The 14,314-nt window shown below is 50.6% G+C and overlaps 1 protein-coding gene across 14 annotated transcripts in view; it reads left to right on the plus strand.

The window, feature by feature from the left end:
- LHPP (phospholysine phosphohistidine inorganic pyrophosphate phosphatase) overlaps positions 1-14,314 on the plus strand; it is a 167,089-nt gene that overhangs the window by 31,778 nt on the left and 120,997 nt on the right. For all 14 annotated transcript variants that reach the window (XM_074003029.1, XM_074003033.1, XM_074003031.1 and 11 more), the window contains 2 exons: positions 3,101-3,288; positions 7,789-7,942. In XM_074003029.1, the coding sequence (XP_073859130.1) occupies positions 7,878-7,942 (65 nt within the window). In that variant the 5' untranslated portion in view covers positions 3,101-3,288; positions 7,789-7,877. The remainder of the gene's footprint in view (positions 1-3,100; positions 3,289-7,788; positions 7,943-14,314) is intronic.

A 14,314-nucleotide genomic window follows, 5' to 3' on the forward strand; every position in this document is an offset into this window, starting at 1 on the left:
GCGGGTGAGGTCATTTAGACTTCTCCATCAGTCAGTCGTTCAGCAAATGTTTATGGGGGATTGTGCAGTGCCAAGCCCTGTGGGAAGCCCCAGGGATGCCGTGGAGACCCCAGCAGATTCATGCCTAAACTCCTGGAGTTCGGAGGCCAGTAAGAAACACAACAGATGCATAAATCAGATGACTGGAGACACTGGTTAGTGTTATAAACAAAAACAGACAGGGTGTGGCAATGTCACACAGGATGGTGGGAGGAGGGGACATCGGCCTGAGTCCTGCCACCTTTTCCCAATAGCTGTCACTACCACTCAGGGCTGTATTTGGGGCCCTCCCTCAGTCGTGGGGAATCATGCCTGGCTTATCTGCCTGTATTTTTGTTTTTGTTTTTGTTTTGAGACACAGTCTCACTCTGTGGCCCAGGCTGGAGTGCAGTGGCTCGGCTCACTGTGACTGCCTGCTGGGTTCAAGCGATTTTTCTGTCTCAGCCTTCTGAGTAGCTAGGACTACAGGTGCCCGCCACCACACCCGGCTATTTTTTTTTTTTTTCTTTTTTTTGGTATTTTTAGTAGAGACAGGGTTTCTCCATGTTGACCAGGCTGGTCTCGAACTCCTGCCCTCAAGTGATCCACTCACCTCAACCTCCCGAAGTGCTGGGATTACAGGCGTGAGCCACCGTGCTCTGCCTTGTATGCCCTCTCAGTGGTTCTCCACTCCAGCCTCATTTTCTGGCTCCACCTTCCACATACCCCACGCTGCTCGGATAGCTCTTTCTATCCAAGAGGGTGGGGCCAGTGCACACCTGCCTGTGCGCAAGGTGGGCTGCCCCTCCCACCACCTGGCCTGCCCTTTCCTGCCATCTCCTTGTCCGTCCCTCAGGTCTCCAGTTGGGCCTGAATCCCCAGTCTTTAAGACCCCACCCTGGGCTGTGTCCTTTCCCCACTATTCGGGAGAGCTCCAGAGTGCCGATTTCCTGTTCCTGACTCCACTGTGAGTAGATATCAGCTCCACCTCCAAAGTCTCAGGCTCAAGAGGGGGAACAGAAAGCCCTTGACATTTCTGGGCTTCAGTCCCTCACCCATAACATGGATACATGCCATTCACTCTGGGTTCAGTTTGAGTTGAGTTTTTAGTTGGGTCTCACTTGCTCAGATGGAAGTTGATTTCAAGCTGTAGTTCTAGTAACTGGGTTGAATGTGCGTGTATTCCTTTCCTTGGGGCCGCATCTGTAAACAAAACTTGAGCACATGCCTCCTCTCTATGTGTATTTTCTATAAATTTTAAATTACACGTTTAACACTGTATTGCTGTTTTGCTTAGACTGTAAAAAATATGCAGTTTGAAAGAACAGGTGAAGAGCCAAGACGTCTGCATCTTTGGAGCTCAGTGAAATGTGTGTGTTTCGGGACCTGTCTGAGAACAGCGCCGGATGCAATTAGCATGGCTGATTAATTTTACTAGGGTTTCTTAAAACCTTCGGCCCTTGGACTTGCAGCTTGATGTCTTTTCCACAAGTCCACACTGCAGCTTGATGCAGATGTCAGATATGACCACTGCCTTGTTGGGGCCGGTTTGTCCAGGGAGGGCTCTTGTGATCTGGGTGAGGGAGCCAGGTCCGGCCTGTCACCCTCCCCCCAGGTCTGAGTGACCCACCCCACCCTCCTCTGCAGGTTCCTCTAACGTGCTCGGGTCCCTTCCTGGTGGGCACCAGGTCCTGCAGCCTGCTCTCCCTGCACAGAAGCACCACATCCTGGCTGTCTCTCTTGCTTCCCCAGGGAGGCCTCCCCTGGCCTTCCTACCCCACCTTGTCACCCTCTGTCTGCTCACCCTGTTTGTGTTCTGCAATAGTGCCTCTCTCTTATCAGTCACAAATTGCCCTTCCTTCGTGGGGTCTCTTGTTTGGTGCCCTCCTCCTACCCCAGCCTGGATAGTGGCCTGGAGATCCAGGACCTTGTCCATGCTCACGATTATAGCTCTGTGCACCAGGCCAGTGCCAGGCACATAGTAGGCGCTCAGTGACAGTTTGCAGAAGGGTGGATGTTATTTCGTTTGGTGCATTCTGAGAACTTGCCCAGGTGCAGCCTGGATTCGCGGGTCAGTGGCAGCATCCTCAAGTTCATGAGACCTCCAGGCTGGGTTTGAGCAGGGTCCAGGTCCTGTCTGTCCATTCCGGAATAGTTGGTGTCCCTGATGACTTTGGCAAACCTTTCTCCATTGACAGTGATGAGAAGACAAACCTTGTCTTGGGCCATCTGCCTTTGTACTTTCTGGGAAACATGGATCCAGAGTTAGTAAGGCGTAGATGTGTGCAGCTCGTTTACAAGTGGAAATGCTAAGTGTGGTGGAAAGGGACAGAGAAATAGCTGTGGACACTGAGAGGTGGCCCCTAGCCAGGCTGAGCAGGATTGTGGAGAGGAGGTATTGCATGGCTCTCAGGGGCTGGGTAGAAGTGGCACAGGTGGGCCAGGCACGGCGGCTCACACCTGTAATCCCAGCACTTTGGGAGACCTGAGGTCAGGAGTTTGAGACCAGCCTTACTAACACAGTGAAACCCCGTCTATACTAAAAATACAAAAAGTTAGCCTGGTGTGATGGCAGGTGCCTGTAATCCCAGCTGCTCTAGAGGCTGAGGCAGGAGCATCGTTTGAATTTGGGAGATGGAGGTTGCAGTGAGCTGAGATCATGCCACTGCACTCCAGCCTGGGCAACAAGAGCGAGACTCTGTCTCAAAAATAAAAAAAAATAAAAATAAAAAGAAGTGGCACAGGTGGAGATGCGGGGGGCCAGAGCTGCATCCCAGGCAGGGGGAGAGGCAATGAAAAGGGAGGTCAGGTGGGGAACCTCAGGGAGCCTCAGGTGTATGAAGTCCAGTGAGGATGGAAAGAGTTGGGGCATGGTATGGGGTCCTCTGAGAAGGGGTCTGCTTCGGCTCAGAAATCTCAGTCTGAACACACCCGGGGTCAGCCAGGGCCCCCTCAGGGGCTCGCAGTGGCCTGGCCTGTTCTGGACTTTGCTGGATGCCCTCCGAGAAGCACCGCGCAGCCTCCTTCAGAGGCCCCACACTCCACGTACTGACTACCCGGGCCTGTGTCTCCCTTGCTGCAGACTGAAGGGCTCCCGGCTGAAGGTGAGGTTCTGCACCAATGAGTCACAGAAGTCCCGGGCAGAGCTGGTGGGGCAGCTTCGGAGGCTGGGATTTGACATCTCTGAGGGGGAGGTGACCGCCCCGGCACCGGCCGCCTGCCAGATCCTGAAGGAGCGAGGCCTGCGACCATACCTGCTCATCCACGACGGTAGGCCTGCTGGGCACCAGGACCTCACGGGGGTGAAAGCTCCCCTTTCCCAGGGTGGGGGCTGTGCAGAGGGCCTCTTTCACTGGGCTGGACCGCTGACTGAGCTAGGCCACCACCACTCATGGGCGGGGTGCAAAAACCTTATGAGACTTCCTGCTGGGGGCTGGGGGGCAAGTTAAGACCCAGCCCCATCCATTCCTTGGCCTCACACCAGAGGGTCCTTAGAGCAGGCTCTGGATGGCTCCTGGGAGGAACATCCTAAGCTCTCTTTCCTGATCTAGGATGGACCAAGGGACCAGGGAATTGTCAAGGGGGTGGAGTTCTAGCTCCTGTTGAGAAAGAGACAGAGAGAGAGAGCAAGAGAGTATCAGTGAGAAGCTACATTGAGGTCCATAGCTTCTAACGTCTGGCACCATAGCCTTGAACTATGTGAAAACCAGCCCTGCTCTTTGGAGCAGTTTGCAAATGGCTGTAGGAACAAGGTTTGCATCCTGATTTTAGTCTGAATGCAAGAACAGAGAGCCCCTTTGACCCTCAGTGGGGAGGTTGTTTTGGAATGAAGCAGAAGGAACAATATTATCTGGTGCCTCCTGAATATTTAAAAAGAGGAGACATTAGCAATTCCAGACACTTCTCCGTTGGTCCACTGCGCCTTCTCCTTCCTCTGCACTTGATATTTTTTTTTTACAAACCACTAGGCAGAGGCAAGCATGGTTTTTCCTTTCCAGGGCAAGGCGGGGGCTCTCAAGAAGTGGCGGGTACCCCCTGTAAAGCCTGAATGTTGACTTCATAGACCTGGTGCCAGTGAAGGCTGACATGCCCGGCCTTTAGAAATCATGTTTCTCAAAACACTTTCTCCGTAATTTAGGATCCCTGCTAGTGTCTTTAGAACATGGTCTTCAAAGAAAGAAGATTTAAGAAAAATTATCTTCCCCTATCCTTCAGAAAAGGGTTGCTGGACCTGGGAACAGAGTTGGAAGAAGCCAGCAGGAGAGGGAGGTGGGCATCTGCTTGGAGGGTGGCCTTGGCCAGTGAATCAGACAAGCAGATGACACAGCTGGGAGGCTGGAGGGAGGATGAATGCCCTTCCTCAGCTGTAATCCTGCATCCGTGTTTTCAATAACTAGACCCTTGTTTTCAAACTTGGAATTTTTTTTTTCAATCATTGGTGGATTTTCTGTCTAACATTCTATGAAAAATTTCAAGCATACAACAAAGTTCAAGTAATTTTTACTTGGAATAGTTTATTTTTTATTTTTATTTTTTTGCGACAGAGTCTCGTTCTGTCACCCAGGCTGGAGTATAGCAGTGGTATGATCTTGGCTCCCTGTGACCTCTGCTTCCCGGGTTCAAGCGATTCTTCTGCCTCAGCCCCCCAAGTAGCTGGGGTTACAGGTGCGTGCCACCATACCTGCCTAATTTTTGTATTTTTAGTAGAGATGGGGTTTCACCATGTTGGCCAGGCTGGTCTTGAACTCCTGCCCTCAGGTGATCCACCCACCTCAGCCTCCCAAAGTGCTGGGATTACTGGAGTGAGCCACCGCCCCCTGCCTTACTTGGCATAGTTTTATACCCTTCACCTAGGTTGTCAATGACATTTTTTGATATTTTCTTCACTTTATATCTGTCCATCCCTCGATCTGTCTGTCCATGTTATTATTTAGATGCATTTCAGAGTAAAATGCAGACACAGGTATACTCCCCTAAACACTTCAGCATATCATTAGAGTTCGGTATTTGTTTACAGTTTTTCCTGTTGATGTAAAATATACATACAATGAAATGTACACACCTCAAGTGTACTATTGCTGAGTTTTGACAAATACATGCACCCATGGAACCCAGCCCTGTGAAGAGCTAGACCATCCCCATCACTGACAGCTCTGACAGCTACCTCGCGCCTTGCCCAGGCGATCTGCACCTCCTGTCCCCTTAGAGGCAACCAGTGTTTGGGTTTTTTTCATTATAAATAAGTTTTCCTATTCTAGAATTTTATGGAAATAGAATCATACAGTATATAAATGTACTGGGGCCTCCAGTGCTACCCCCAGGCTGAATGATTCATTAGAAGGACTCACAGAACTTCGAAAAAGTATTACTCTCAGTTAGACTTATTATCATGAAGGAATAAAGATTAAATTCAGCAAAGAGAGGAGACACGTGGGGCAAAGTCTAGGAGAAGACAGGAGTGAGCTTCCAGTTGTCCCTTCGAAGTGGAGTCCTACTGGGCAGACTTGATTCTCCCAGCGATGATGTATGACAACACGTGGGAAGCACTGGCCACCAGGGAAGCTCACTGGAGCCTCAGTGTCCAGGGTTTTTGTGTAGACATTGGCACCTGCGTGACTGACCTTAGCAACTCAGTCTCCAGCCCCACAGAGTCCAAACTGATACAGCTCGGCCAGGGCTTCAGACATACACAAACAGGTGTTCACCATAATCCAAGCTGTTAGCATAAATGATCTGGCCAGACTGAGAGAGCAGGGCCCAAGGCCTCGAGCATACAAAACCCCTCTTATCAGGTAGGACATTGCCGTGGTTCAGAGGTTATCTCCTAGAAGCCAGTCCTGAAGACAGGCCTTTTTTGGAATATACAGGGTTTGAGCAACCTAGTCCTGCTGAATTAACCCTTTCTATCACAGTAATGTTTTGTGTAAGGCTTCTTTTACCCAACACAATGTTTTTGAGATTCATCCATATTGTTGCTTGTATCAGCAGGGTTGTTCATTTTTATTGCAGAATAGTATTCCATTGAGTGAACAGACTACAGTTTATCCATTCACATGTTGTTGATACCTGGATTGTTACCAGTTTTAGTCTATTATGAACAAATCTGTTCTGAACATTCTTACACAGTTATTTTGGGTAAATACCTAGCAGTGAAATTACTGGGTCATAGGGTACGTGTATGTTCACCTTTATAAAATACTGCCAGACCTTTTTTACAGATGGATTGTACTATTTTACACTTCTTCCATCTGTTGCAGCTGTTCGGTATCCTCACCAGACCTTGGTGTTATCAGTCTTTTTAATTCTCACCATTCTGGTGGGTATGAAATGGGATCTCATTGGGTATTTCACTTCCTTCCTTCCTTCCTTCCTTCCTTCCTTCCTTCCTTCCTTCCTTCCTTCCTTCCTTTCTCTTTCTGTCTCTCTTTCCTTCCTTCCTTCCTTCCTTCTTTCTTTTCTTTCTTTTCTTTCTCTTTCTTTTTTTTTGACAGAGCCTCACTCTGTTGCCCAGGCTGGAATACAGTGGCACAATCTCAGCCCACTGCAACCTCTGCCTCCCAGGTTCAAGTGATTCACCTGCCTCAGCCTCCTGAGTAGCTGAGATTACAAGTGCCCACCACCATGGCTGGGCTAATTTTTGCATTGTTAGTAGAGACAGGGTTTTGACCATGTTGGCCAGGCTGGTCTCGAACTCTTGACCTCAGGTGATCTGCCCACCTTGGCCTCCCAAAGTACTGCGATTACAGTCATGAGCAACCATGCCTGCCCTCAGTTTATTTTTAATTTAGAAAGGTCGACATCTAATCCTAAGAGATATGACAGCATGTTTCTTCTAGGATCTGAAGACACAAAGCCAATGATTTGATGTATCCTTGCAAATTTTCCTATTTTAATTTAAAATGGGAGAAGACAAAGAAGGAGAAGGAGGAAGAGAGTTTCCTGAGGGAGCTGGTGAACTGGGCCTGTGGGGATGGAATTCTGCTTTTTCTTCAGGACATATGTGTGGGGTCGCCTGAAATGTGTCAACGGTTCTTTTTTTTTTTTTTTTTTTTTTTTTTTTGAGACAGAGTCTCGCTCTGTCGCCCAGGCTGGAGTGCAGTGGCCGGATCTCAGCTCACTGCAAGCTCCGCCTCCTGGGTTTACGCCATTCTCCTGCCTCAGCCTCCCGAGTAGCTGGGACTACAGGCGCCCGCCACCTCGCCCGGCTAGTTTTTTTTGTATTTTTTAGTAGAGATGGGGTTTCACCGTGTTAGCCAGGATGGTCTCGATCTCCTGACCTCGTGATTCGCCCGTCTCGGCCTCCCAAAGTGCTGGGATTACAGGCTTGAGCCACCGCGCCCAGCCGTGTCAACGGTTCTTACAGTTTGGGACCAGTAGTGCCAACCCTCCAAGGTTTGCAGGCAGCCCCGTTTCCTCTTGCTGCAGGCTCTCAGTGTCTTCTGAGCAGATTTTCCTTCTTAGTTGCAAAGCTGTGGGTTTCCTGCCTGTGATAGTGACCTCAGGGAGCTCCTGGGGCTGATGCGGTATTGGGATGGAGGGTCCTGGGTGGGTCCACCTTTCTCCTCATAAGGCCTCTGTGAGGAGCCAGATTCCCTCCTCTGTCAAATAGGAATAACACCCTTCTGTGGCCACCTCCCATGGTAGCTGTGAGGATCAGAAAGAAATGCATCTGAGAAAGGGGGAGGACATATGAAAGGTGTCCCTGTAGGAGACGGGGAGGTAGGCCACATCCTCCCAGGGCTCCGTTGCACTCTTTCTCTCTCTTTCCAGGAGTTCGCTCAGAATTTGATCAGATCGACACATCCAACCCAAACTGTGTGGTAATCGCAGACGCAGGAGAAAGCTTTTCTTATCAAAACATGAATAACGCCTTCCAGGTGCTCATGGAGCTGGAAAATCCTGTGCTCATATCACTGGGAAAAGGGTAAGTTGGCTCCAGGGAAAGTCATTTCTCAGTGCTTTAGATGAGGCTGTGCTAGTCTCCGACGTGTGGAATCAGGCAGAGAAGGAAGCAGAAGGGGATGTGGGGGGAGCACCGGTGACCTTCTTCTCCCTCCCTTTTTCATGCTTTCTCTCTTCATTTCTTTTTTTTTTTTTTTTTTTTTTTTTTTGAGACGGAGTCTCACTCTGTCGCCCAGGCTGGAGTACAGTGGCCGGATCTCAGCTCACTGCAAGCTCTGCCTCCCGGGTTTATGCCATTCTCCTGCCTCAGCCTCCCGAGTAGCTGGGACTACAGGCGCCTGCCACCTCGCCCGGCTAGTTTTTTGTATTTTTTAGTAGAGACGGGGTTTCACCGTGTTAGCCAGGATGGTCTCGATCTCCTGACCTCGTGATCCACCCATCTCGGCCTCCCATAGTGCTGGGATTACAGGCTTGAGCCACCGCGCCCGGCCCTCTCTTCATTTCTTTATTCCTCTCCTTTAATCATTTCTTTAGGAAATAGGAACACTTTGTCTTCAGGAACCGGTTGATGAGGCTTCCACGTGGAGTCTAGACTAGGAGAGGGTGTCACTGCAGATGGAGATCCTCTGGAGATCTCAGAGGCCAGGTGTTGATTGTCCCAAATTTAGAGCAAAGAAGGAGAAGGTGCATTTGCATAGGGTGCAGCAGGATGTTGGAGAATGCTCTCCAGGGTTGTCTAATTAGTAAAAAATAGGCTTGAGGCCTACCCAGTCTGGGCACTGACAGTCTCTGGCCACAGATCACTGTCTCTGTAAAGGTGTGATTTTGTGATCAGTGTTTTATCTGAGCCTCTAGCACGTGCCTTGCCATCTCTTTCTTAAACAAAACAGTGTTGGTTATTTTTAACATTTTTCTTACACTGAGATAGCACATGTTCATTGAAGAAAAATTAGACAATACCGATGAGCAAAAGAAGAAACCAGAAAATATTTTTAGTCCCACTGCACGAGGAAAACACCTGTCACTATTTTGGTGTATGTCCTCACAAGTGGCTTCCTGTGCGAATAGACCATTATGGACGGAGGTGTTCACAGCGTTGGTGTCACACTTGACCTTGTTTTGTCACCCGTTTTTTATTGTTCGCCAAACAATATTTGTGAATGACTTAGCATGCAGCAAATGGATATGTCTTGGGGCATGGTTATCTGTTGTGTGGCTATCTTGTTTTTTTTTTTTTTTTTTAGACTGAGTCTCGCTCTGTCACCCAGGCTGGGGTGCAGTGGCGTGATCTCAGCTCGCCGCAACCTCCACCTCCCGGGTTCAAGTGATTCTCCTGCCTCAGCCTCCTGAGTAGCTGGGATTATAGGTGCCCGCCACCACACCCAGCTAATTTTTGTATTTTTAGTAGAGACGGGGTTTCACCATGTTGGCCAGGATAGTCTCGATCTCCTGACCTTGTAATCCACCTGCCTCAGTCTTCCAAAGTGTTGGGATTAGAGGCGTGCCGCCGCACCCGGCCTCTTGTAATTTTTTTCTTTCTTTTTTTTTTTTCTGCTTTTAAGTTTATTCAATGCAAAAATAATTTACTGAGGTGGCTGACCACATCCACGACCAAATACTCTAAACTGAAATTCGGTTGCTGACCCAGCCCCAGCCTCAGCTTTCTCATTGACACCAGGGGTGACAGTGCTCCATCTGTGGGTGTCTCTCTCTGTCTGTGGGTGTCTCTCTGTCGGTGTCTCTCTCTGTCTGTGGGTGTCTCTGTCTGTGGGTGTCTCTGTCTGTGGGTGCCTCTCCCCATCTGTGGGTGTCTTTCCCCATCTGTGGGTGTCTTTCTCTATCTGTGGGTGTCTCTGTCTGTGGGTGTCTCTCTGTGGGTGTCTCTCTGTGGGTGTCTCTCTCTGTGAGTGTCTCTGTGTGTGGGTGTCTGTGGGTGTTTCTCTGTATCTGTATCTCTGTGAGTGTCTCTGTGGGTGTCTCTGTGGGTGTCTCTCCCATCTGTGGGTGTCTGTCTGTGGGTGTCCCTGTCTGTGGGTGTCTGTCTGTGGGTGTCCCTGTCTGTGGGTGTCTGTCTGTGGGTGTCTGTCTGTGGGTGTCTCTGTCTGTGGGTGTCTGTCTGTGGGTGTCTCTGTCTGTGGGTGTCTGTCTGTGGGTGTCCCTGTCTGTGGGTGTCTGTCTGTGGGTGTCTCTGTCTGTGGGTGTCTGTCTGTGGGTGTCTCTGTCTGTGGGTGTCTCTCCCATCTGTGGGTGTCTGTCTGTGGGTGTCCCTGTCTGTGGGTGTCTGTCTGTGGGTGTCTGTCTGTGGGTGTCTCTGTCTGTGGGTGTCTGTCTGTGGGTGTCTCTGTCTGTGGGTGTCTGTCTGTGGGTGTCCCTGTCTGTGGGTGTCTGTCTGTGGGTGTCTGTCTGTGGGTGTCTCTGTCTGTGGGTGTCTGTCTGTGGGTGTCTGTCTGTGGGTGTCTGTCTGTGGGTGTCCCTGTCTGTGGGTGTCTCTCCCATCTGTGGGTGTCTCTGTCTGTGGGTGTCCCTGTCTGTGGGTGTCTGTCTGTGGGTGTCTCTGTCTGTGGGTATCTGTCTGTGGGTGTCTGTCTGTGGGTGTCTCTGTCTGTGGGTGTCTGTCTGTGGGTGTCTGTCTGTGGGTATCCCTGTCTGTGGGTGTCTCTCCCATCTGTGGGTGTCTCTGTCTGTGGGTGTCCCTGTCTGTGGGTGTCTGTCTGTGGGTGTCCCTGTCTGTGGGTGTCTGTCTGTGGGTGTCTCTGTCTGTGGGTGTCTCTCTCTGTGGGGGTCTCTGTCTGTGGGTGTCTCCCTGTCTGTGGGTATCTCTCCTCATCTGTGGGTGTCTCTCCCCATCTGTGGGTGTCTCTCTGTCTGTGGGTGCCTCTCTGCCTATGGGTATCTCTCTGTCTGTGCGTATCTCTCCCTGTCTGTGGGTGTCTCTCCCCATCTGTGGGTGTCTCTCTGCCTGTGGGTGCCTCTCTGTCTGTGGGTATCTCTCTCTGACTGTGGGTGCCTCTCTGTCTGTGGGTGTCTCTCCCCATCTGTGGGTGTCTCTCTGCCTGTGGGTGCCTCTCTGTCTGTGGGTGTCTCTCCCCATCTGTGGGTGTCTCTCTGCCTGTGGGTACCTCTCTGTCTGTGGGTGTCTCTCCCCATCTGTGGGTGTCTCTCTGCCTGTGGGTGCCTCTCTGTCTGTGGGTGCCTCTCCCTGTCTGTGGGTGTCTCTCTGTGCGTATCTCTCCCTGTCTGTGGGTGCCTCTCTGTCTGTGGGTGCCTCTCTGTCTGTGGGTGTCTCTCCCCATCTGTGGGTGTCTCTCTGCCTGTGGGTGCCTCTCTGTCTGTGGGTATCTCTCTCTGACTGTGGGTGCCTCTCTGTCTGTGGGTGTCTCTCCCCATCTGTGGGTGTCTCTCTGCCTGTGGGTGCCTCTCTGTCTGTGGGTGTCTCTCCCCATCTGTGGGTGTCTCTCTGCCTGTGGGTACCTCTCTGTCTGTGGGTGTCTCTCCCCATCTGTGGGTGCCTCTCTGTCTGTGGGTGTCTCTCCCTGTCTGTGGGTGTCTCTCTGTGCGTATCTCTCCCTGTCTGTGGGTGCCTCTCTGTCTGTGGGTGCCTCTCTGTCTGTGGGTGCCTGTCTGTGGGTGCCTCTCTGTCTGTGGGTGTCTCTCCCCATCTGTGGGTGTCTCTCCCCATCTGTGGGTGTCTCCTCATCTGTGGGTGTCTTCCCCTCTTGTGGGTCTTGCAGGTCAGTCATGCTCCGGACCTTTAGGCCGTAGCCTGCCAGTCTCCAGATGGCTGTGGCATGGGATAGCAGACACCCTCTCCAGGGGCAGATGGTGGTAATCACAGAGATTCTGGATACCCGGGTGGGTGAGGTACCAGTAGAAGTGTCTCCAGGCAAACTTCCTTCATGCAGCCTCAGGACTTGAGAGACTGCATGACCTTCAGGACATGAAGGTTGGGCACATTCTCATCTGCCAGCTCTGGGTCTTAGGCAGGTGGACATTCTTCTTGGCCACCATGACTCCCTCCTTAAAAAGGAGTTCATAAATAGCAGTCTGGTTCTTCTTAGGCATCAACATCTCTGCGGCTGTAGGGTCCAGGGCTGGAAAGGGCAATTTTTTTCTAACTGATCCCTGCTAATGGCATCTAGATTGTTCCTGGTTTTTCACCATAGTAGGGCTGTGATGAGCCTCTTGGTGCATTTCAGATGACATCTCCGGATACAGTTACAGAACAAGTATTTTTGAAGTTCTTGAGGCATGTTGCCAAGTTGTTTCCAGAAAGCTGCACAGATTTATTCTGCACAGCCTAGAATTCTAGAATCACAGGGTTCTGCGCAGCTAGAATTCTAGAATCGCAGGCTCCTAGGGTTGCGAGGACCCTTTGGAGTGTCTACCTCCGCTTCTCGTGAAGTGTGGGAATTCCGCGGCCATGGCAGAGGAAGCGTTTTCCAGCTTTGGAGCTTCTGGTGACAGTGCTTACTGCCTCTGCTTGCTGTATGGGACCAACTGATGGAACAGACGGAGGGACTTTTTATCTGGCCATTGGCCATTGCCATGCACTTTGTGTACCCCATTTTGTGTAATTCTGACTACAACCTTGTGGGCTCTAGGCAGGTCATTGCCGATTTGCAGGTGGGGGTGTTAGGCCACAAGAGATGAAATAAGCTGCTGTCCCTAGCCATTGAGTGTTGATAGGACCAGGAGCGCCCCTGGGCATGGCCGACCCCGGACCCTGTGCTTGTTACCTCTAAGCTACATTCTAGAGCAGACTTTTTGCCCACACAAGCCTTAAATGTGGGCTGGGGACGGTGGCTCATGCCTGTAATCCCAGCACTTTGGGAGGCCAAGGTGGGCAGGTCACCTGAGGCCAGGGGTTTAAGACCAGCTTGGCCAACATGGTAAAACACTATCTCTACTAAAAATACAAAAATTAGCCAGGTGTGGTGGTGCACGCCTATAGTCCCAGCTACTCGGGAGGCTGAGGCACGAGAATTGCTTGAACCTGGGAGGCAGAGGTTGCAGTAAGCCAAGATCATGCCATTGTACTCCAACCTGGGCGACAGAGCAAGACTCCATCTCAAAAAAAAAAAAAAAAAAACAACAAACAAAACCTTAAATGTATTTTTGAGGCTGTGTTTAAAAATGGGGAGATTTTACACAACAAAATATCCAGATTTCTGGATTCTTTGAAGAATCAGAAGGTCTGAAGATACTGAGCCTCACATTCCTGCACACACAACGGCGTGGCTGGAGCCACTGCCTCCATTAGTTTCAGTTTACCACAGACCCCACCCCTCCCTGTTGTCCCTGTCTCCAGACCGCAGAGTCAGTTGCCATTGATCATGTGCCGTTTGTTGTTTTTTTCAAAGTAGAGAAGTATTTCTTCACGCTTGTTGTCTCTATCAAAAACGGGCAAGTGAAAGATGTTTCAAGAAATCAAAGAGGATTTTCTTTATAGTAACTACAAATTTCTAGTGTGTTTCTCATATAAATAAAATGTGTCCTGTATGTAGTCAGGGTTCCTCAGAGAAGCCCGAAGCTACAGAACATAGATATAGAGAGAGATTGACTGTGGAGGCTTGGTGAGTCCAAAATCTGCAGGGTAGGGCTGGCAGGCTGGGGACTCAGGAGCGCATGGCCGCGGAGTCCTAAGGCGGTGCGCTGTGGAATTCTTGCTCGGGGAAGATCAGTCTTTGTTCTAGTAAAGCCTGCAACTGGTTGGATGCGGTCCACCCACACTGCGGAAGGGAATGTACTCTCCTTCTAGTTCACCAGTTTAAATGTTAATCTCATCCAAAAACGCCTTCACAGAAACATCCGGAATAATGTTTGACCACATATCTGGGCACCATGACCCAGCCAAGTTGACATATTAAATTAACCCTTGTAGGCCGGGCGCGGTGGCTCAAGCCTGTAATCCCAGCACTTTGGGAGGCCGAGACGGGCGGATCACGAGGTCGGGAGATCGAGACCGTCCTGGCTAACACGGTGAAACCCCGTCTCTACTAAAAAGTACAAAAAACTAGCCGGGCGAGGTGGCGGGCGCCTGTAGTCCCAGCTACTCGGGAGGCTGAGGCAGGAGAATGGCGTGAACCCGGGAGGCGGAGCTTGCAGTGAGCTGAGATCCGGCCACTGCACTCCAGCCTGGGCGACAGAGTGAGACTCCGTCTCAAAAAAAAAAAAAAAATTAACCCTTGTAGTCCCTTTTTAAATTTACACCCATTGCAACTTAGGTCGCTGCTATGGAGCAAGCCACAGAACCTGGCCTCTTCACTCATTTCCCCGGGCTGACCCATTAGGCCTTTGAGTCACCAACACCCACCTCACTAGAGAACAAGCATAAGGAAGAAGCTCTGCTGTGATTCGTCAGTGTTAACACTTTCTTCTTTAAAGATGTCTCATG

This window comes from Macaca fascicularis, chromosome 9 (assembly GCF_037993035.2).
Source record: "Macaca fascicularis isolate 582-1 chromosome 9, T2T-MFA8v1.1".
Lineage (NCBI taxonomy): Eukaryota > Metazoa > Chordata > Mammalia > Primates > Cercopithecidae > Macaca > Macaca fascicularis.